This window comes from Nicotiana tabacum, chromosome 2 (genome assembly GCF_000715075.1).
Source record: "Nicotiana tabacum cultivar K326 chromosome 2, ASM71507v2, whole genome shotgun sequence".
Taxonomy (NCBI): domain Eukaryota; kingdom Viridiplantae; phylum Streptophyta; class Magnoliopsida; order Solanales; family Solanaceae; genus Nicotiana; species Nicotiana tabacum.
In genome coordinates, this window is record NC_134081.1 from 125,686,922 (window position 1) to 125,711,743 (window position 24,822).

General features: G+C 36.9%; 2 protein-coding genes and 1 long non-coding RNA gene across 3 annotated transcripts; all 3 read right to left on the reverse strand.

The window, feature by feature from the left end:
- Window positions 1-967: 967 nt before the first annotated feature.
- LOC107803299 (uncharacterized) lies at window positions 968-9,557 on the reverse strand. Its single transcript, XR_012703135.1, has 3 exons — window positions 9,308-9,557; window positions 6,339-6,834; window positions 968-1,851 (listed from the first exon to the last, which is right to left on the reverse strand). It is a non-coding gene; the product is annotated as an uncharacterized LOC107803299 (long non-coding RNA).
- LOC107803302 (F-box/kelch-repeat protein SKIP11-like) lies at window positions 2,094-6,331 on the reverse strand. Its single transcript, XM_016626990.2, has one exon. It carries the CDS (start codon window positions 3,537-3,539, stop codon window positions 2,244-2,246), a length of 1,296 nt encoding a protein of 431 aa, XP_016482476.2. The 5' UTR covers window positions 3,540-6,331; the 3' UTR covers window positions 2,094-2,243.
- Window positions 9,558-14,835: 5,278 nt separating the features above from the next.
- LOC107803303 (F-box/kelch-repeat protein SKIP11-like) lies at window positions 14,836-17,658 on the reverse strand. Its single transcript, XM_075239133.1, has one exon. The coding sequence runs from the start codon at window positions 16,511-16,513 to the stop codon at window positions 15,266-15,268; it is 1,248 nt and encodes a 415-aa protein (XP_075095234.1). The 5' UTR covers window positions 16,514-17,658; the 3' UTR covers window positions 14,836-15,265.
- Window positions 17,659-24,822: the final 7,164 nt, after the last annotated feature.

Here is a 24,822-nt window from a genome sequence, read left to right on the forward strand (position 1 = left end):
TAATTTCACAATTAAAATGATATCGCTATGTAATATATGATTTGATGCTCCAATTCATTTATGAAATCACATCTCTTTGTAGTCCTAAAGATCATAATTCATAATTACTAGGCCGTGATAACAATTTCTATTGTTGTTGGACGGGCCAAGATCTTAGAAATGGGTAAAACCTCATCCCAAGATCCTAGAAGTCTGTTTCCCTCTTAGCGCGTCATAGTTACTAAAGTGTGACTTGATCTACGATATGGTCAGCTAAATCAGATGATATGTGATGCAATGTTAGTGCGTCATAGCCATCGAGATTTGACTTATCTACTACAAGATCAGCTAAACTAGATAGGTGTCTCGTGCACAATGATAGAGCCCTATGCCATGCCTACTTGTTAAATTCATTTGATTGAGATTTGTGTTAGCAATATTGATGATAAGCTTGACCCAAACAGATTTTGGCCACTGCACCCATCATTGGAACTAGAAAGCAACTAAAGGCAAAACACATTGTTAACTTTCAGCTTTGCTTCGTAATAAAATGCCCCAACTAGTGTCTCTATGTAATAATTCACGAATTCGAGCCATAAAATGCTTCAGGTAGGCTGCCTAAATTACTTCCCTTGAGGTACAACCCTTCGTAAACGCGGGATGTTTTGTGCACATTGCTGCCCTTCAGACCCATGGAGCCAATACATAAGAAAGGAACACATCTCACCCTGCTAACAATGGCTATGAAAGATTAATAATTTTTGGAGCACAGTAAAAGTTTTTGGAGCCACTTCATGTATTTGGAGAAAACCATGCTATATAGATCTCGTTATATATGTTGAGTACGTAAAACTAATAAATAGTGGAATACAAAGCTATTAAGGTTAAACTGTTTGATTTGGTGTATAAACCGAGTGCGACTAAGTATTACTACAAAGTATTTGGCCGTAGCAATACTACTAAGGTTAAGTTGTTTTGAGGCTAAATATTTACCGTAATAACACCTGGCATTATATTCCCAAATAACAATGAGAACCTCATGAAGGTGAGGAAAATACCAAAAGAAGGCTATTCAAGTAATACAAATCCAGATTGTACTTAGCTGTATCACTATTTACATTTTTTGGCTTCACTAATGAATACATTCAACTATCACAAATTACAACAGGGTGCACACTCAGCACAGTTAATACATATGGACTATGATACTGAGCTTTATAGATGCAAAATAAAGAATTCCCCTCAAATTTTTGAAAAAGACAAAGTGAACCTCCAAAATGTGAAAAATAATTAAATTCATCAGGGGAAAGTGCCAAAAGGGTAAGTAATAACTGGAAAAAAAATCCATGATCCCCTTTGCATTTGGATGTGAAAACTTCTTATTGTGACCATTATTATAAAGTTACTGCAGAGTGTATAATACAAGAGTAAGTTCAGATGCTATTCTGGAAAACTAATTACCACTCATTCAATATTTGGAGATTTGATTAACAGTAATCTACACAGAGATCAAATGGATTTGCTTATGAAGAGATTCCAGCTGGAAATAACTTTCAAGACTGAAAATAAAAGTCTACTAAAAGTGACAATCGCGTTTTCTGATTGTGAAACAGCAAAAAGAGTGTTGTAATCTCCATAAGGCCGACTAGAAAATGAGTTCTTTGATTATCATTTTAAATTTCAAAGTTAGTGAAGAATGTAATAGGTTTAAAAAATTACGAGACGAGGGTTTGCAATGCTGCCCTAATTTTACTAAGCGCAGGAATCAAACCTCAAAGAGTTGTGACGTATAACGCACTTCACCTTCTTTTCCCCTTCTCTTTGCAGCAATTGAGGTGCATCTGTCCTCCCCTTGTACTAGATGCTCTGAGACTAAGATGTAGAGAGAAATTAACAAATGCAAAGAGTTATGAGTGAATTAACTAAACTCTGGGTGGAAAACTTCTGACGGAATGAAAGACAAAATCAAGTAAAACACATGCATATGTCATATCTCAAGAAGTAATGGTGTGACTTCACGAAGATGCAACTATTTTTCAAACATATCCAATCATATAAAGGAGGGAAAATAAAGATGAGATGAGATAGGAGTTCGCTTGTCTATCAGCGTACAATTATGGAATTTCATTGTCCTATTTTTCCCCTTAAATGCAGATTGCAGTACAACGATAGAGATTGCTGGCAAAAAACAAACATGAATTCAAAACAGAAAGAAACATGGATCAAGATAACATCATCAAGGACAAAAGACCAGGATTAAAAGATCAGCACCCCATGACAGCACAGTTATACACAAAGCTACCATATCGCTTACGGCCAAGCAAGTCCCATTGTATCGGCCCTTCACGTGGAACCCATGAATTCACTTCGATATATTCTGCACCTCCCTTGGGTCCACCAATTACAATTAGCCTGTTACCACATGCTCGAAAAGCCAAACCCCAACCATACATGGAAGCTGCTCTTTCGGGCAGCCGTCCTATGGTAACCCACGCTTTATTTTGCTTGTCATACTTCCTCACCTCCATGTCAGCATAATCAGCCGCGTACAGCTCATTGTCTACAACTGCCACCAAAGGAGGTGCATCAGATGTAGCGGGCATATCATTCCTAGCAGCGTTAGCTTTCACAGGAGACATGTTTGGGATTTCACGCCACGTTCCTTTTTCCAGATCATACTCCTCCCCACAAGACAACCGCTTCGATTCGGCTCCTCCAATTCCTCCTATCACATAAAATTTTCCATCCATGAATACGCCTGAACACATCTTACGTGGCTTGTTCATGCTCGGTAAACTCTTCCATGTTCCTGCCTCCGAATTGTAAAGTTCAGCTGAGCTAAGTATATTGCCTTGTGAGTCACAGCCACCAGCTAGAATGCCAATCTCCCCAATGCTGGCAGAACCAAACAAACATCTTGGTACATTCATCCGCATCCCAGATGACCACGTGTTTGTCAATAAACTGTAACAATAAATGACATGCGAAAAGATCTCCTTTCCAAACACAAGCAGCTCTGTGCCAACCGCCAACGACTCCTTGTCAGCCAACACGAAACACTCATCAGGAGTCATAGCTGGCAGATGCATCCAACGACCGCGACTAGGATCAAAAGCTTCCCATTCAACCAATTGGCAGGAGAAATAAACCCAATGCTCAACCACACCATTTTCCCGCCGCAATTTGTAAAGTTCTCCGCTCCTAATCAATGAGCGAAAGCTACGATTCAAAGATGCTATGGCGCCATAATCCGACCGAGAACAATGAATGAGACAACCGATGGAATTGTCACGGCCAATGGCATGAATAAGAGAGCTCGAATCGGAATTATCCCCAGCATGACGTTTATTGCCAGCTTGCTCGTTCGGGGATGCTGAAGAGTTGCCCAAAGATAGAGCGACTTCCACTCTGTTGAAAGCATCAGACTTATTTTGCAACTTGCATTTCACAAGTTCACGCTCCTGATAATTTGCCAATGGCTCTTTGCCATTCATGCAAGCCACCCAGTTACTTTCTCTCTGACAATCCTTTGAAACCAAACAAGACTGATCTTCTAACATGTCGTCCAGATTAAAACCAAGAGGATTTGATAAAATGAAGGAAGAAGTTGATTGCAATGAACTGAAAAAGACAACCTTTTTTTGTATCTGGTGAATTCTACCTCTGTTGTTTTCTTGATTTTCCTATTAATATAGTTTTTTTTTCTTTTTGTTTTTCGGTATGTATTAGTATATAAGGGTATTTATTTAATTTCTGTACTATTTGGTAGAAGAAGAATCGGGGCCTTCGGATTCTCTCTTCTGAAATTAAAGTAAGATTTGGCTTCATAAGGAAGAAAAATTAATTAAATGCCTAAGGAGGAAGTGCAAAAAGAGTAAGTAATGTAATCTAGGTAATCTGACGGTCTCGGTACACACTATGCACTCTCTCTTTCTCTTTTTTTTTCGTGGAGCAAATTCTTCTCTCGTTATTCTCTCAAGTGCCACCAGGAAGATTATAAATATTTTCTTGAAGGAATAAGCTCTTCCTACACAAATTGTTTCTTAAATTGGGTAAGAACTTCTCTATCGTTTTCTTAAGGGGTGGAGTGGCGGGGGATTGTGCATGATACTCAAGTTACATTTCATGAATCTAAATCTGTTAAATTTTTACACTAATAAGTGGGCTTACATTTTTTTTCTCCATTGGCAGTCAACACAGAGGTCAAGCGTCTTCCAACACGCCTAACATTAGTTAGCACCTCTACATCGTTTCTACCAGTGTTGTTTATATTTTTCTAGTAAAATTAGTTGATTAGAATTTGAAAGTTCTTTGGTTCCCATAGATAGATTGACATGCATTCTCTTTCTATCATTTTAGGAATTGAATTCACAGAACGATGATATGGGAGGGAATTTTTTATTCATCTTTCTCGTAAATTATGTTTAAGTATTTACTTATATGCTACTTGTAGAATTATAAAGCATGAGAGCAAACCGTAATTGATGGAAGAGTAAATTCCAGAGATGCCTACCAAAATATTGAGACCACCCGCTATGCGACTGATAAGAGCATAGATGATGAGAGGATTTAGTAAATAGCACCGATATTAAACATTTTCTCTAGATAAGTAGAGCCTGTAATTTCTAGGTTTAAGCTTTCATGAAAAATACTTTTTAAGGGAAAACAGCTACTGTTGTAGGACTTGCAGGACACCTCCCCCCACCCCCCACCCCCCAAACCAAACCTTCCATCTAAGGGTTAACTACATAATAGCAAAACCAAAAACAACTAGCGGCAATTATTGCCTATAAAAATAATTTTAGCTAACATGGAAGCCACATATGAACAGTCGCTTCCATTGCAGTTTTGACTGTTCTAAGGGATCAGATAAAGCAGGCAAGATAAGGATGTGTTTTTGGAGTAAAATTTGACCTTTAGTACAAGTGCATAAATACCTAGAATTCTACCAATACGGAGTGGTTTTTAATTGAAAGCTGAAGCATGCACTACTGAACTTACTCAAAATGTCATGTTTGCGTGCATGAAAATCTTCACTAAATGTATAATTATGATGTTTGCTTCTTTACGGAAAAATCGAAATATAAACTTATAGATTCTTATAAAAATTAGCATTCTTTTAATTGCTTATGTTCTTGGACACACTTATAAACAAACAATACGAAAAATAGTCTAGCAGGCAAAAGTAAATATTTACTATTAAATAACAAATATCTGCAATGGCAGCCAATTACATTATTGAAGAAATGTTTGCTTTCAATTATGAGATTATGGTTAGTGGGAAATATGCTAGAATGTTTAATGATATAACTTTTGCAGCAAATTACAGTCTATCTAAGTGATTTTCACCTAAAACTTACATGCATTTTAAGCAGGGACTTACGTGTATTTAATGCAAAATGTATGTATAAATTTTAACTTTGAAACAGTGTACAGTATTAGGTTATCAAATCATCGCTACCTCCAGACATAATATCTTTTATATCGACTTGATGTTTTCTACCTCAACGTAGTTAGTCAGATACTCTAAATTTTCAGTTTTTTACTGCATCAGTCCATACAGTCAATGCATCAATGCTAGATGATAAAGGCTACAGCATCTGGAAGTCTATAGAAAGTAAATATCTTTCTCAACAGATAAACATTACGATATTTGTATTTCTTGCGCTTAAAAGTTCAGTATGATTAGATATTAGATATATTTGTGGTCTCTTTTCTGGATCAATTCAGAAGTTTGATACAATTCTTATTGTGCAGGCAAAACAAAGAGATAGAACGTTGTCAGTGGATTCAGTAAAAAGTGACCAATGATCTGAAGTAAAAGATTCTGGAAAACCAGCCAACACAGAATTTTCAATGGATAGCAACCTAGACGAAATTAATAAATGTTTGCGTTGTACTCTATGTAGTAAACTTGTAACAAAGCCACCATTATTAACTTTTGCCTTCAGACATGTCTACATGAGTTTTCGTGAGCCATTTTTGCATTTGCATGCGTACACAAGATATACAAATTCCTCAATCCTCACTCTTTATACAATAAGCATAATAGGTAGCATTGGTAAATAGAAATAAGGTCAGTACAAAAAGCTCTCTATCTCGTTAATTTAATTACCACAGAAGCACTTTGACCAATCATACACATAAATACAGGCATGTTTTGCATCATATATCAATTCGCAAAAACAAACTTAAGCTAGACAAGAGTCAAAGAATTGTTACACATTGGCCAACTAAAAGTTCCGGCATCTTCACTAATTGAAGAAGTGACAGAATAATAGATTTCCAAGATTTAAAGCTCTTTAAGTGTGACTAAAAGGATAAACATTTATAGTAGTACAAATGCAACAAAATTATACCTTCAGCTAGCAATGTTGATTGTGAAGGATTAGGGTCCCTGTGTCTCCTCCGTCTTCTAAAGGTCCAACTAAACATTGTTTCTTTCACAGTGCTTAGCATTACTCACTCTGTGCTTGGCATTACTCACTCTGGTCCAGACCATCACAGGATTTCCCACCACAACTAAGACGCTATTCGACAATGTAAATGGAGGTGATTCACATCTTTCCCTGAGTCTTTACACATGAAGCGCCAACGAACAAATAAACTTCTTCTTCCCTAAGTTCTCCACCGTCAAGATTACCCCACACACAGCTAGCCAAGTGAAAACATACACATTTCTCGACTCCTTCATAGTAATAAACTTCTCATAATAGGACTTACATAAAAGGCACTGTTTTCCCCGGCCCCATCTCCATACATCTTGACTATAATGTGCTTCGACCTTCCAGTCTTGCGCCAGTTGTTTCAAAACTTCAAATCCCAATGTGCTTCTCCCCTTGTAGACTCCATATCCTATGGATCAGGTTGCAGACATAAATAAATAACAATGTTCTATCTCTAATAACTTGAGCTTTCAGATAAGGTAGTTCACACAATTCAACATGTTCTATCTTTTCGGATGGCACCAACTTAGGCAGAGGACTCAAGTTTGAGTTTAACCGCCGCCCATTAACAAAAGTATTTCTACATGTTTGGGCCAAGTGAAAAATGCACATCCTAATTGATGGAAGAGTAAATACCAGGGATTCCTACCAAAAGTTTAGGATCACCACTTATGTGCTAATTATGTGCAAATTATGTGCATACAGGCAGAGAAAGCTTGAGTCTAGAACTGACATATAACCAAGTGAAACATCCAAGGAGGAAAAAATAATTAAATGCCTACGGAGAAAGTGCCAAAAGAGTAAGTAATGTAATCTAGGGCCAAGTAATCTAGCTCATCTGACTCTGTGTCAGTTGACACTATGTACTCTCTCTCTTCTTTTTCCTAGAGCAGTTTCTTCTTTCATTATTCCTACCTCTATTACTCCAATGGCACTCAACAAAATTATGTGCATCAATGTTAAGGTTGGTGTCTAAAACTGATCAGGAGGAAAAAAAGGATTAAATGCACCAAGGAAGTTCCAAAAGACCAAGCTATGTACTCTCTTTCTTTTCTTTCTCCTAAAGAATTTTTTCTCATTCTCTCAAGTGCTACAAGGATATTATCAATCATTTCTTAAAGGAAGAAGCTCTTCATATTATCAATCATGTCTTAAAGGAAGAAGCACCCCTTATCTGCAAATTATGTGCATAAATGTGGAGAAGACTTGTTGTCTAGAACTAACATATGAGCAAGTGAAGCATCTGAGGAGAAAAAAACAATTAAATGCATCAGGGGAAAATGTCAAAAGGGTAAATAAAGCAATTGAAAATCCAAGTAATCTAGGTGATGTGACATTATCAGTTCACACTCTGTGCTCTCTTTCTCTTTTGTTTCTTAGAGCAATTTCTTCTCTCATTATTCGCTCAAAATGCTACAAAAAAGATTATCAATCATTTTTTTGAGAAAGAACTCTTCATATAAAAAAATATTCTTTAGGTTTTTCTTTTTTTTAAGGGGTGGAGTGGTGGAGGATCGTGAAAGAAACTTAAGTTATATATTATCAATCTAGATCTGTTAGATTTTTATACTGCCAAGTGATCTTGCCTTTACTGCTCTAAGGGGTGGAATGTTGGAGGATTATGCATGATACTCATGTTATATATTCTTTTAAACTTTTATACAACCAACTGGTGTTGCCTCTATCGCTCCAACGACATTCAACACAAATGTCAAAGGTGCTCTCATATGTCCAACATTAATTAACACTTCTCCAACCTCGTTACCAGCATTCTTTATCCTTTTACTAGTGAAATATGCTGACTAGAGTTAAAAATTTGTTTGGTTCCCATAGGTCGATTGTGATGACATCATGTTTCTATCATTGAAGGAAATTAAATTCACATATCCATGATATAAGATTGTAAATTTTCAAAATTTTTAGTGGTTAAAATTAAATAAATACTTGATGATACTTGACGAATTATAAACCATGAGAACATAAACCCTAATTGATGGAAGAGTAAATGCCAATAGATGCCACCAAAACATTAGGATCACCTCTTATGTGCAAATTATGTGCATCGATATGGCAAAGACTTGGTGTCTAGATCTTATATATGACCAAGCGAAGCATCTCACGAGGAAAAAAGAATTAGATGCATCAGGGGAAAGCTCCAAGAGAGTAAGTAATGTAACTAATAATCAAGTAATCTAGGTGATCTGACAATGTGTCAGTTCACCTTCACCCTGTTGAATTCGACCATTGTGTCCAATAGATCCTTCCTACGGGGAAAATCATTATACAGATAGTGTTTGGCATAAAACTAACTGCTTAAAAAGCATATAATCCCTAAAACAGGAGAGTAAAGCGTGGAAGTGAATCCATACAATGAAATAACCTCTACCCCTTCGCATACTGCGGTCTGGGGAGAATAGTGTGTGCACAGAACTTAGCCCTACCTTGTAGAGGTAGAAAGGTTGTTTCCAATAGACTGCAGCCTACAAATTCCTAATACCAAAATCATCACTACAATTTCCAAGATATAAACTAGGTTGTAGCAATAGTAGCTGAATTCCCTAAAGACTACGGTTCGGCCTAATTATAGCAAGTACAGGGTACACTTTGAGCACATAGCAGCATTCTTGATAGAACAAAAAGAAACACCAAAACGTGCTGTGGATCACGTTATACATTGCAAAACGAAGATTCTAAATTTTATTCTATCTTCAATACAATATGACCAAAAAGTTCCAAACTTTCTCATCAACAACACAACATTAACTCAGTACACTAAAGTCAAATAATCCTTCTTCTGAAGCACAATAAACACAAAAAACACACACACGAAGAAAATACCATAGTGATACAAAATAAGGAAATTAATATAAGGAAATGAATACCTGCAATAGATTAGCAAAACAGAGGTCTCCTTGTTTGAGGCACCCTAACTCAACTTCTGCAACTGTTTGCCTTCCTTCCAGTTTGCTTTAAATCTCTCTTTTCTAATTTTAGCTCTTTATTGGTTTTAATTTGTCTTCTGAGAACGCCGAATATAAGGAAAGCGAAGAATGGAAGGGCATTAGCGCAAGAAAGCGGTGAAAAAAAGTGCCACTGCTGGTCCTTGTTATAAACATTGCGCTTATAGCAATGTATAAATCGCATTTCCACATTTCAACTTATAATTCGCATATTGTAATTGCGACTTCCGTTCTGCTATTGAACCGTTGGATATTGCGGCTTATAAAGCTTCTTATGATCGCAAGGAGTATTGGGTCAATTGGTTTTTTGGCTCTTTACAAACTTGTTTTTAGTTTTATGACCCTACCTCTTATTTTACACATGGGAGATTTATTTTTACACGTAAGAGATTTGTCTTTTACACATAAAAGATCTAAAAAGGTCATTTTCTTATATTCAAAATTGTCAAAGGGCATGATACACAAATAGCACTATTTTAGATACATCTATAATCCAGTGTATTCATAACAAAAGCTAAAATATTTGGTTTAATTTTGGGGAAAAAAGGTATTTGAAATTGAAATTGAAAAAAAAATAATTGGTTCATATCTCCTTTTAGTCTTATCAAATAATTACAAGGGTAGCAAGTTAGAGTGGCTGTCCAAGTGGCCAACATTGTTTGCATTAGTAATATTACAGGCCAAAGTTTTACCTGTTGAAAGTAGTTCCTAGGATATCTGCCCATAGTGCATCATTGACAAACACCAGAGGTACTGCCAAAATTCTAATTCTGGTGAAGGAGTAGTTCACTTGTTAATAACATAATATTCTGTTCTTGTCTTGTCCTCTTGACCTAATTTGTCGAAGTTACTTTTGCCATCCCAATTGGATTAGTTTTGGTAGATTGTAATTTCACAATTAAAATGATATCGCTATGTAACATTTGATTTGATGCTCCAATTCAATCACATTCCTAAAGATCATAATTCGTAACTACTAGGCCGTGATAACAATTTCTATTGTTGTTGGACACGCCAAGATCTTAGAAATGGGCAAAACCTCATCCCAAGATCCTAGAAGTTTGTTTCCCTCATAGCACGTCATAGACACTAAGGTTTGACTTGATAAACATCTAATTCCGGTGATAAAACACTAAAGTCCTTATCTGAATAAATTCTATAATCTGATTCTTTCCTAGGTTCAGAAAGAGCGAATCTTCTCTTAATTTCTCCCCCTGAGGATGAGACTTAAAATATGGTTCAGACCAGTGTTTTAAAAGGCGTGGGCGTAAGGCGAGGCGTTTTACATATGCCTCAGCGGGGCGTAAGCCCCATAGGTATTTAGTTTTTAATATTTTATAAAATAATATAATGACAGTAAATATTTATAAACAGGTAAAATTGCATAAATATTGAAGAAAACTATATATGTGTGTGCTCCATCCCCACAAAAAACTAATCAAAACAATCTATTATACGTTACTTACAAGCACAAGTAATTTGAGTCAAAGAATAAAGTTTTCTATATGGAGGAACAAAAAGGATGATTAACCTGCAATTTGAACTTTGAATTTGCTGCTATGAAGAAGAATGTAGTTCTCTTTGTATTTGTAAAAAAAATTAAATATTCGTTGCTTTTGGGAGATATTAGCAGACTAGCGGACAAGATAAAAAAATTGGGAAAACCATGAATTAGGGCTTAAATCAATAAAAAAAGGTCTTTACTTTTAAATTTAATACTTTTGAATTCCTTTTTAAACCTTTTGAGTAATTACCAAACTGACTTTTGAGAATTTGGGTATTATATGAATGACTAATTCAACAAATTTTGTTTTAATTTGAAAAAGCTTCTTGGGCTTACTCCTTACTAAAAAAACGCGCCCCGAACGCCCGGGCCTACTTCCCCGAACGCCCGGGCGTACGCCCCAAATTGCGGGGCGTACGCCTCTTGAGACTTTCGCCCCACACCATCGCCCCGGGACGTTTTTGGTAGCCTCAGAAACGCCTTTTAAAACAGAGGTTGCAATATTGTTGATGAGCTTGTCCCAACCAGATTTTGGCCACTGCACCCATCATTGGAACTAGAAAGCAACTAAAGGCAAAACAAATTGTTAGCTTTCAGCTTTTGTTTCCTAATAAAATGCCCCGGCTAGACCCATTTTTGGAGCCAGATAATTAAGAAAGGAACACAGTAAAAAATTTCATATCCTGCTTGCAATGGCTATGAAATCTTTTTACGCTTTCCATCTAAAATACTACCTATTTACAAGGGTAAAACGCCTGTTTGATTTCAGAAAGAAGCCAAAATTCACTTGTGCTTTAGATTAACTGATTAATTGTTTGTTAAAGGCTTATAAAAGATGTTCCCATTTTCAATTTTATCTTCCCATCAGAATTTAGAAGCAACCATCAAAGGGAAAATAGCTAAATATTTCTTTTCCAAAAGGGATACAAGAAAATGTATGTCAATCCATGCATCCAAAAGTTTTGCCACTTCCTGTATTTGGAGAAAACCATACTATATATGGACATCAACAAGGATTAGGGATCTCACTATGTACATTGAGTACGTAAAACTAATAAATAGGGAAATGCAATGCTATTAAGGTTAAATTGTTTGATTTGGTATATTAACCAAGTGCGACTAAATATTTACTACAAAGTATTTAGCCATAGCAATACTAGTAAAGTTGATTTGTTTTAGCTGGATGCGGCTAAATATTTACCATAATAACACCTGGCATTATATTCCCAAATAACAATAAGAACCTCATGAAGGGGAGGAAAATACCAAAAGAAGGCTATTCAAGTAAATTAAATCCAGATAGTACTTAGCTGTATCATTATTTACATTTTTGGCTTCACTAATGAATACATTCAACTATTACAAATTACAACATGGTGCACACTCAGCACAGTTAATACATATGGACTATGATAGCGAGTTTTATAGATGCAACTAAAATTTTGCTTCAAATTTTAAAAAGATAGTGCACTCTATTATGATTTAATTACTCAGATATGACCAAGTGAACCTCCAAAGAAAGAAAAAGAATTAAATTCATCAGCGAAAAGCGCCAAAAGGGTAAGTAATAAATGGAATAATTTTTTTTTTTTTGATAAGGTAAATTGTATTAATCAAAAGGGAGAGAACTCCCGTATACACGAAGTATACCAAAGACGTAGAGAATTTACATCAGAACATGATTCTCTACAAAAAAACGCCCAATCTTCTATACAAGTAGGGGCTAAATGAGTGCACCAAAAAGCGATCAAAGATAAAAGACTATTCGTAAGATGTGAAAAAGGAGACTCAATCTCCTCAAAAGCTCTCCTATTTCTCTACCCCCATACTAGCCACATGAGAGCTAACGGGGCGAACTTCCACGCCTTCTGCTTTCTTCTTCTACGAAAACCGCCCCAGCTATGTAACATTTCCTTTACAGTGCTTGGCATCACCCATTGAACACCAAAAAGATTCAGGATTTCCCTCCACAAAGCAGAGGACACAGGGCAATGCAACATAAGGTGATCAACTTCCTCCCCTGAGCTTTTGCACATGTAGCACCAACTAACAAGTGTAATTCCCCTCTTTCGGAGATTTTCAACAGTCAAGATCACTCCCCTTGCCGCTAGCCATGCAAAAAAGCACACCTTCGTGGGCGCCCTAGGAATCCAGATCGAGGAGTATGGAAAAGTGGTCTCCTCTCTCACCAACATACTCTGGTAAAAGGACTTTACGGCGAACAAACCATCGCCACGCAAGCCCCATCTCCAAGAGTCACAGGATGGCTGAAGCCTGTCTTGCCCGTATAGCAGCGCCAACAAAATTTGGAGCTCCGCAATCTCCCAATCTTGCATGTTCCTCCTGAATGAGAGGTCCCATACTACCCCTTCATGCTCCTCGCGAATCTGTTGGACCATCAGTTCTTTCTGGTTTGAAACTCTGAAGATGTGGGGGATGGAGACCCTCAGAGTATCCTCTCCACACCACCTATGATTCCAAAAGCTGATTCTCCTTCCATCTCCCACCCTGTAAGTGATGTTGCCACTGAATGCTTCCCAATTCTTCATGATGCTTCTCCACATGCCACACCCGAAAGGTGTTGTGATCGCCTTGGTCCTCCAACCCCCTCCCGTTGAGTCGTACTTTTCTACTATGACCTCCCTCCATAGAGCATGCTCTTCTACCTCGAATTTCCACAACCACTTTCCCATTAAAGCTCTGTTAAATACCCTAAGATCTTTCACTCCAAGTCCACCCCACTTCTTTGGGGAAGTGACTGTCTGCCAATTCACTAGATGAAACTTTCTAGTTCCATCCGCCGCATCCCACAGAAAGTTCCTTTGAAGTCGCTCCAGTTTTTCTGTGATGCTCACCGGTGCTTGCAACAGTGATAAGTAATAGGTGGGCATACTCGATAAAGTGCTTTTGATAACCACTTCCTTACCTCCTTTTGACAAATACCGTTTCTGCCACCCTGCTAATCTTTTTTCAACCCGTTCGATCACTGAATTCCAAACCGTAGTATCCTTATATGAAGCGCCCAAAGGGAGGCCCAGGTAAGTAGTGGGAAGGGAGCCCACCTTGCATTTGAGAACACCAGATAAGGCATCAATATTAGTAACCTCACCTACCGGGAAAATCTCACACTTGCCGATTTTGATTTTGAGTCCTGATACTAACCGAAACCACTGCAGGACCTGCTGCAGGTAGGTCAACTGATTCATGTCGGCATCACAGAAAACCAGTGTGTCATCCTCAAAAAGCAAATGTGAGACTCTTCGAGCACTGAGCACCCCAATCGAAGCTGAGAATCCTCTCAAGAAACCTCCGCCCGCCGCACGATCCATCATTTTGCTCAGAGCATCCATCACTAGAATGAATAACATGAGGGATAGGGGGTCACCTTGCCTGAGACCCCTGGAGCTGCCAAAGAAACCACACGGGCTACCATTAACCAGGACAGAGAATGAATGGAATAAAATCTAAGATCCTCTTTGCATTTAGAAGTGAAACCTTCTTATTGACCATTATAAAGTTACTGCAGCGTGTATAATACAAGAGTAAGTTCAGTTGCTATTCTAGAAAAGTAATTACCACTCATTTAATATTTGGAGATTTGATTTAGTCACAGTAATCAACAGAGATCAAATGGATTTGCTTATGAAGAGAATCCAGCTGGAAAATAACTTTCAAAACGGAACATAAAAATCTATTGAAGTGATAATCGCGTTTTATGATTGTGAAACAGCAAAAAGAGATGTTGCATGTGGAATAATCTCTATAAGCCGACTAGAAAATGAGTTCAGGTTCTTTGATTATCATTTTACCAAGCGCAGGAATCAAACCTCAAAGAGTTGTGACGTATAACGTACTTCACCTTCTTTTCCTCTTCTCCTCTTTGCAGCAAATGGCGGTGCATCTGTCCTCCCCTTGATCCAGCACTAGATGCTCTGAGACTAAGATGTAGAGAGAAATTAACAAATGCAAAGAGTTATTAGTGAATTAACTACACTCTTGGTGGAAACTTCAGAGGAAATGAATGACAAAATCACAAAAAACACATGCATATGTCATATCTCATTATGGTGGCAACTTCATGAAGATGCAGGTATTTTTCAAACATATCCAATCATATAAGGGAGGGGAAAAAAAAAAGATGACATGAGATAGGAGTTCACTTGTCTGTCAGCATCCAATTATTGAATTTCATCGTCCTATTTTTCCCCTTAATTGCATATTGCAGTACAGCGATAGAGATTGCTAGCAAAGAACAAACATGAATTTAAAACAGAAAGAAAGATGGATCAAGGTAACATCATCAAGGACAAAAGACCGGGATTATATGATCAGCACCCCATGACAGCACAGTTATACACAAAGCTACCAGATCGCTTTCAGCCAAGCAAGTCCCATTGTATCGGCCCTTCACTTGGAACCCATGAATTCACTTCGATATATTCTGCACCTCCCTTGGGTCCACCAATTACAATTAGCCTGTTACCACATGCTCGAAAAGCCAAACCCCAACCATACATGGAAGCTGCTCTTTCGGGCAGCCGTCCTATGGTAACCCACGCTTTATTTTGCTTGTCATACTTCCTCACCTCCATGTCAGCATAATCAGCCGCGTACAGCTCATTGTGTACAACTGCCACCAAAGGAGGTGCATCAGATGTAGCAGGCATATCATTCCTAGCAGCGTTAGCTTGCACCGGAGACATGTTTGGGATTTCACGCCACGTTCCTTTTTCCAGATCATACTCCTCCCCACAAGTCAACCGCTTCGATTCGGCTCCTCCAATTCCTCCTATCACATAAAATTTTCCATCCATGAATACCCCTGAACACATCTTACGTGGCTTGTTCATGCTTGGTAAAGTCTTCCACGTTCCTGACTCCGAATTGTAAAGTTCAGCTGAGCTAAGAATATTGCCTCGTGAGTCACAGCCACCAGCTAGAATGCCAATCTCCCCAATGCTGGCAGAACCAAACAAACATCTCGGTACATTCATCCGCATCCCAGATGACCACGTGTTTGTCAATAAACTGTAACGATAAATGACAAGAGAAAAGATCTCCTTTCCAAACACAAGCAGCTCTGTGCCAACTGCCAACGACTCCTTGTCAGCCAACACGAAACACTCATCAGGAGTCATAGCTGGCAGATGCATCCAACGACCGCGACTAGGATCAAAAGCTTCCCATTCAACCAGTTGGCAGGAGAAATAAACCCAATGCTCAACCACACCATTTTCCCGCCGCAATTTGTAAAGTTCTCCGCTCCTAATCAATGAGCGAAAGCTACGATTCAAAGATGCTATGGCGCCATAATCCGACCGAGAGCAATGAATGAGACAACCGATGGAATTGTCACGGCCAATGGCATGAATAAGAGAGCTCGAATCAAAATTATCCCCAGCATGACATTTATTGCCAGCTTGCTCGTTCGGGGATGCTGAAGAGTTGCCCAAAGATAGAGCGACTTCCACTCTGTTGAAAGCATCAGACTTATTTGGCAACTTGCATTTCACAAGTTCACACTCCTGATAATTTACCAATGGCTCTTTGCCATTCATGCAAGCCACCCAGTTACTTTCTCTCTGACGATCTTTTGAAACCAAACAAGACTGATCTTCTAACATATCGTCCAGACTAAAACCAAAAGGATTTGATAAAGTGAAGGAAGTTGATTGCAATGAACTGAAAAAGACAACCTTTTTTGTATCTGGTGAATTCTACCTCTGTTGTTTTCCTTGATTTTCCTATTAATATAGTTTTTTTTTCTTTTTGTTTTTCGGTATGTATTAGTATATAAGGGTAGTTATTCAATTTTTGTACTATTTGGTAGAAGAAGAATCGGGGCCTTCGGATTCTCTCTTCTGAAATTAAAGTAAGATTTGGCTGCACAAGGAGGAAAAATTAATTAAATGCCTAAGGAGGAAGTGCAAAAAGAGTAAGTAATGTAATCTAGGTAATCTGACGGTCTCGGTTCAAACTATGCACTCTCTCTTTCTCTTTTTTTCGGTGGAGCAAATTCTTCTCTCGTTATTCTCTCAAGTGCCACAAGGAAGATTATCAATATTTTCTTGAAAGAAGAAGCTCTTCCTATACAAAATATTTCTTAAATTGGGTAAGAACTTCTCTATCGTTTTCTTAAGGGGTGGAGTGGCGGGGTATTGTGCATGACACTCAAGTTACATTTCATGAATCAAAATCTGTTAAATTTTTACACTAATAAGCAGGCTTACATTTGTTTCACCACTAGGCAGTCAACACAAAGGTCTAACGTCTTCCAAAACGCTTGACGTTAGTTAGCACCTCTACATCGTTCCTAACAGTGTTGTTTATATTTTTCTAGTAAAATTAGTTGATTAGAATTCGAAAGTTCTTTGGTTCCCATGGATAGATTGACATGCATTCTCTTTCTATCATTTTAGGAATTGAATTCACAAAACAATGATATGGGAGGGAATTTTTTATTCACCTTTCTCGTAAATTATGTTTAAGTATTTACTTATATGCTACTTGTAGAATTATAAAGCATGAGAGCAAACCGTAATTGATGGAAGAGTAAATTCCAAAGATGCCTACCAAAATTTTGAGACCACCCGATATGCGACTGATAAGAGCATAGATGATGAGAGGATTTAGTAAATAGCACTGATATTAAACATTTTCTCTAGATAAGTAGAGCCTGTAATTTCTAGGTTTAAGCTTTCATGAAAAATACTTTTTAAGGGAAAACAGCTACCGTTGTAGGACTTGCAGGACACCTCCCCCCACCCCCACCCCCCACCCCCCACAAACCTTCCATTTAAGGGTTAACTACATAATAGCAAAACCAAAGACAACTAGCGGCAATTATAGCCTATAAAAGTAACTTTAGCTAACATGGAAGCGACATATGATACAGTCGCTTCCATTGCAGTTTTGAGTGTTCTAAGGGACCAGATAAAGCAGGCAAGATAAGGTTGTGCTTTTGGAGTAAAATTTGACCATTAGTACAAGTGCATAAATACCTAGAATTCTACCAATCCGGAGGGGTTTTTAATTGAAAGCTGAAGCATGCACTACTGAACTTGCTCAAAATGTCATGTTTGCGTGCATGAAAATCTTCACTAAATGTATAATTATGATGTTTGCTTCTTTACGGAAAAATCGAAATATAAACTTATAGATTCTTATAAAAATTAGCATTCTTTTAATTGCTTATGTTCTTGGACACACTTATAAACTAACAATACGAAAAATAGTCTAGCAGGCAAAAGTAAATGTTTGCTATTAAATAACAAATATCTGCAATGGCAGCCAATTACATTGTTGAAGAAATGTTTACTTTCAATTATGAGATTATGGTTTGTGGGAAATATGCTAGAATGTTTAATGATATAACTTTTGCAGCAAATTACAGTCTATCTAAGTGATTTTCACCTAAAACTTACATGGCATTTTAAGCAGCGACTTAAATGTATTTAATGCAAAACGTATGTATAAATTTCAACTTTGAAACAGTGTACAGTATTAGGTTATCAAATCATCGCTACCTCCAGACATAATATCTTTTATATCGACTTGATGTTTTCTACCTCAACTTAGTTAGTCAGATACTCTAAATTTTCAGTTTTTTACTGCATCAGTCCATACAGTCAATGCATCAATGCTAGATGATAAAGGCTACAGCATCTGGAAGTCTATAGAAAGTAAATATCTTTCTCAACAGATAAACATTACGATATTTGTATTTCTTGCGCTTAAGAGTTCAGTATGATTAGATATTAGATATATTTGTGGTCTCTTTTCTGGATCAATTCAGAAGTTTGATACAATTCTTATTGTGCAGGCAAAATAAAGAGATAGAACGTTGTCAGTGGATTCAGTAAAAAGTGACCAATGATCTGAAGTAAAAGATTCTGGAAAACCAGCCAACACAGAATTTTCAATGGATAGCAATCTAGAGGAAATTAATAAATGTTTGCGTCGTACTCTATGTAGTAAACTTGCAACAAAGCCACCACTATTAACTTTTGCCTTCAGACATGTCTACATGAGTTTTCCTGAGCCATTTTTGCATTTGCACGCGTACACAAGATATACATATTCCTCAATCCACTCTTTATACAATAAACATAATAGGTAGCATTGGTAAATAGAAATAAGGTGAGTACAAAAATCTCTCTATCTCGTTCATTTAATTACCACAGAAGCACTTTGACCAATCATACACATAAATACGAGCATGTTTTGCATCATATATCAGTTCGCGAAAAGCAACTTAAGCTAGACAAGAGTCTAAGAACTGTTACACATTGGCAAACTAAAAGTTCCGGCATCTTCACTAATTGAAGAAGTGACAGAATAATAGATTTCCAAGATTTAAAGCTCTTTAAGTGTGACTAAAAGGATAAACATTTATGGTAGTTGAGCAAATATCTAGTAGTACAAATGCAACAAAAGTATACCTTCAGCTAGCGATGTTGACTGTGAAGTATCACCATCAACATTGCCAAATTTAAAGTTCCTTCTTTCTTTTTTTGAAGTTTGTTTATTGAGATGGATCATTAGCTAATTGGTTGTCAATCTTAATCTCATGTTTATGATAATTTCCTCTTTCATGCAGTTTGCAAAAGGTGCATCCATCAAACGGCCAGTGAAACTAAGCACTCATGCATCTATCAAGCAGCCGGTGAAACTAAGTGCTGCCCTGAGTGCAAAGAAGAGTTGGGCTTTTTTCCTGAATAACATCTCAAGTAAGGACTGGCTCCATTTCTCTTTTAGTTATTACAAGCTTTTGATGAGTCGCTATTAGATTAAATGGGTGGAGAGGTCTCTCTACATGCACAAGGTAAGCGTAAGGTCTGCTTACACACTACCCTCCCCAAACCCCATTTGTGGGATTACACTGGGTATGTTGTTGTTGTTGGGTGGAGAAACAAAGACAAATAATCCAATAGTTGATCTTAAAAACAAGTCTATGACACTTTTTCTTCAACTAAGATAATGATCTTTGAAATTAGTAAGAATCACTACTTCTTACAGCCCGTCAAAAGATTCACTTTTGTAATCATCCTATAAAAAAAAAAATTTGTTTGATAAAGTAAAAAATTTCATTAAAAGAAGGGCAAAAAATGCCTGTATACAAGAGGTATACCAAAATGTATAAAAAGCTTACGAAATGATATGATTTTCAATGAAAGACACCCAATCTTTTATAAGGAAAACGAGGAATGGAAGGGCATTAGCACAAGAAAGCGGTGGAAAAAAGCGCCACTTTTCTTTTACTTGCTCCTTGTTACAAACAACACGCTTATAAAACGTATCCGGTAAAAGCGATGTATAAATCGCATTTCGACATTTCAACTTATAATTCGCATTTGTAATTGCGACTCACATATCGCATTCAAGGCATGCAACTTATTAATCCATTCAGCTATTACGACTTGTGAACCATTTGGATATTGCGGCTTATAAAGCTTCTTATGATCGCAAGGAGTATTAGATGGACATCTATAATCCAGTGTATTCATAAAAGAAGCTAAAATATTTGGTTTAATTTTGGGGAAAAAAGGTATTTGAAATTGAAATTGAAAAAAATAATTGGTTCACATATTAAATACTATTATTTACGGACATATGGTATATATCTACAAAAGTATTTCAACATAAGAAAATTCGACCCTTCCTTGTAATGTACCTCCCACTTGGGAAGTTCTATTTTCCTTCCATATTAATCTGTTTGGCTTTTTTTTTTAGAAGAAATCTGTTTGGCTTTTTTTCAATTATGGAAAATCATTTTTTTAATTTTCAGGACTACACCTGACTATTTTTTTATTTAAATTTAAAATGTAATTATTTTTCACAAACTATACAAAAGCTATTATAAATTATTAGATTAAGTTCTTTAGTTATAAATTGAAATATAAATATTCAGAACTACACAAAATATGCTATAAATTGTAATTCTACTCGTATCATTCAAATATTATTAGGTTGAATTTTGAGAATCAAAAAGTGACTAACATCTTATGAAGGAGTATTTCTTTTCTTTTTTATTTGATAAAGCAGATACTTAATTAACAAAAATAATTACACGGGTAGCAAGTTAGAGTGGCTGTCCAAGTGGCTAGCATTGTTTGCATTAGTGTTAGTAATATTACGGACCAAAGTTTTCCTGTTGAAAGTAGTTCCTAGGATGTCTGCCCATAGTGCATCATTGACAAACACCAGAGGAACTGCAGTTTATGATAAACATCATTGACCATCATTAGCTAATTGGTTGTCAATCTTAATCTCATGTTTATGATAATTTCCTCTTTGATGCAGTTTGCAAAAGGTGCATCCATCAAGCGGCCAGTGAAACTAAGCACTCATGCATCTATCAAGCAGCCAGTGAAACTAAGTGCTGCCCTGAGTGCAAAGAAGAGTTGGGCTTTTTTCCCTGAATAACATCTCAAGTAAGGACTGACTCCATTTCTCTTTTAGTTATTACAAGCTTTTGATGAGTCGCTATTAGATTAAATGGGAGGAGAAGCCTCTCAACCTGCAGAAAGTAGGGGTGAGGTCTACTTACACACTACCCCCAAACCTCACTAGGGATTACATTGGGTATGATGTTGTTGCGTGGAGATGCAAAGACAAATAATCTGACAGTTGATCTAAAACATAAGTCTATGACACTTTTTCTTCAACTAAGATAATGATCTCTGAAATTAGTAGGAATCACTACTTCTGACAGCCCGGTAATAGTTTCACATTTGTAGTCATCCTATGGATTAGGGTTTTTTTTTGTTGATAAGGAAATAAATTTCATTAAAAGAAGGGCAAAAAATGCCCTAAGCTTACAAAATAATATGTTTTTTTACGAAAGACACCCAATCTTTTATACATAGGGAATGTCGTGGGTGCACCAAAAAGTAATAAGAGATAGGAGGCCATTCCTCATGTGTACAAAATCCATGTCTACTCCATCAAAAGCGCTCCAATTCATCTCTCTTCATACAATCCATAAGTACTAGAGGAGCAACATCAGATACCCTATATCTCCTCTGTCTTCTAAAGGTCCAACTAAACATTGTTTCTTTCACAGTGTTCGGTATTACACACTCTAATCCAGACCATCACAGGATTTCGCACCACAACTATGATGCTATTCGACAATGTAAATGGAGGTGATTCACATCTTCCCTCGAATAGCGTCTTAGTTGTTCCCCAAATAGCGTCTTAGTTGCACTTTTTTTCCTGAATAACATCTCAAGTAAGGATGGGCTCCATTTCTCTTTTAGTTATTACAAGCTTTTGATGAGTCGCTATTAGATTAAACGGGTGGAGAAGCCTCTCTACCTGCAGAAAGTAGGGGTAAGGTTTGCTTACACACTTTTTAAGTTATATATTATCAATCTAGATCCATTAGATTTTTATACTATCAAGTGATCTTGCCTCTACTGCTCCAATTTCATTCAACAAAATTCTGTACATCGACATGGAGAGAACTTGGTGTCTATAACTGAGATATGACAAAGTGAAACATTTGTGGAGGAAAAAAGAATTAAATGCATCAGGTAAAGTGCCAAAAGGAGGGTAAGTAATGCAATTGTAAATCCAAGTTTTCTAGGTAACCTGATAGTCAGTTCGAACTATGTATTCTCCTTCTCTTCTTTTTCCTATAGCAGTTTCTTCTCATTATTCTCTCAAGTGCTACAAGGAAGATTATCGATCATCTCTAAGCTGAAGAAGCACTTCATATGCAAGAAATTTCTTTACATTGAGTAAGAACTTCTTCTCTTCCTTTTCATTAGGTGGAGACCGTGCGCATCATACTCAAGTTATATATCACGAGTTTGAGTTTGTTAAGTAATACCGGTGCTCCCTCTATTACCCCAATAGATTCAGCACCGACTTCAAAGGGTCTTCACATAGATCAAACATTAATTAGCACATCTCTATCTTCTGTACGGTTGTTCTATATACTTTTCAAGTGAAACTTGTTGATTAAAATTCAAAAATAGTTTTTGGTTCCCATAGGTTTATTCTGATGACAACCTGTTTCAATATTCTAAGTGAAACATCACACGAGGAAAAAAGAATTAGATGCATCAGGGGAAAGCTCCAAGAGAGTAAGTAATGTAACTAATAATCCAAGTAATCTAGGTGATCTGACAATGTGTCAGTTCACACTACGTGCTCTCTTTCTCTTCTTTTTTTCCTAAAGAAGTTTCTTTTCTCATTGTTCCTTTACAGTGGCTATGGACTTCTCTTCCTTTTTTTTTTTGGAAGGGGTTGTGGGGGGGGGGGGGGAGTAGTGTGATTGTACCCTGTGATTGTGCATAAAACTCAAGTTATATATCACCACTAATCTAGAACTGCTAGTGCTAATATCATATAACCCAATTGAGATATTATGGTATAGGCTAACCTCTCTTTGTACTTTTTGAGCACATTGCACAGTAGATATGAAGGACTAGGCCATTTTATCAACAATAATGATTGCGGTGAATTCCCCCGTTAAGTAGCCATGCATTATCATTGGAAACACCCACTTCTCTGGCAAATAAAGCTCTTTTGATCATGTCTCCGAATCAATAACAGAAGTTTGACCTTACATATGCACAAACCCTCTAGTAAATTCAATCAAACACTTGACCTTCACTCTGTTGTATTCGACCATTGTGTCCAATTGGTACTTCCTACAGAAAGAAAACATTATACAGTTAGAATTGATATACAGTGCATCGCATCTGCGATGGATCATGTTATACATTTCAAACCGAAGATTCTATATTTAATTCTATCTTCAATATTCAATATATATGACCAAAAATTTGCAAACTTTCTCATCAACAACACCGACAGTAACTTAGTACACTATGGTCAAAGAATCCTTCTTCTGAAGCACAATAAACATTAAAAACAAACACACAGGGAATACTATAGTGATACCAAAAGAAGGAAATGGATACCTGCAATAGATTAGCAATAACAGAGTTCTCCTTGTTTGAGACACTAAACTCAATTCCTGCAACTGTTTGCCTTCCTTCCAGTTTGCTTTAAGTTTCTTTTTCTATTTTTAGCTCTTTATTGATTTTAATTTGTCTTCTGAGAATGCCGAATATAAGGAAACGAGGAAAATGATTGGAAGGGCATTAGGGTGGAAAAAAGCGCTGTTGTTTTTGCAGTGGGAACTTATAAATCGCAATTTGTAGTCTGTTGGTAGAATGTAGGGTTAATCTCAGATAACTGCCCTCAGGTTTGGTAGTCACTTTACTTGTGGTTTATGATATTAGCATATATCCGGTTATTTTAATTTTGTTGTAACAATTCTCTAAACCTATTTATTATTAATTCCTTAAAGTTATAATATGACTAATTTACCCCTTTTTAATATGTTCTTCTCGTTAATTAATTTTTCAAATATTTTCTAACCCCAACACCTTTCTCTCAACACCAAGAATCTTGAAAAGCAAACTTCAAAAGCCAATTGAAGTATCCAAACGTTTTGGCTCACCATCTCTTGCCGTTGATATTGGAGTATGCATTGATGTATGGAGATTATAAGAATATTCCTAAATAGCAAATTAGGGATTATATGACCAAATTAAGGATTGGATACTGTAACGAAATACAAAGGGCGATGATGCTAAGGAGGAATTTTGGGCAAATCTGAAGTATTTATTTTTTTTGGTGTTAAAAGAGTGAAGATGCATTGGCAGGAATTGTGACGATTTGAGATAGTCTGATTTCGAGTCTTTCATGACTTATTCATGATTAAGTTAAGCTAATGATCTACCACCAAAGTATGTGGTGTAGCGGATGAGACTGTTCTTCTCTTAACCTGAGGTATCGAGTTCGAACTTTGGGTATGGAAAAATCCTGATCGGGAGCGGCTTTTCCCCGAATGGGGTAGGGAGCGGTTTTCCCCGAATGGGGTCCCATGCGGCGTGAATTTGGATATAGTCGG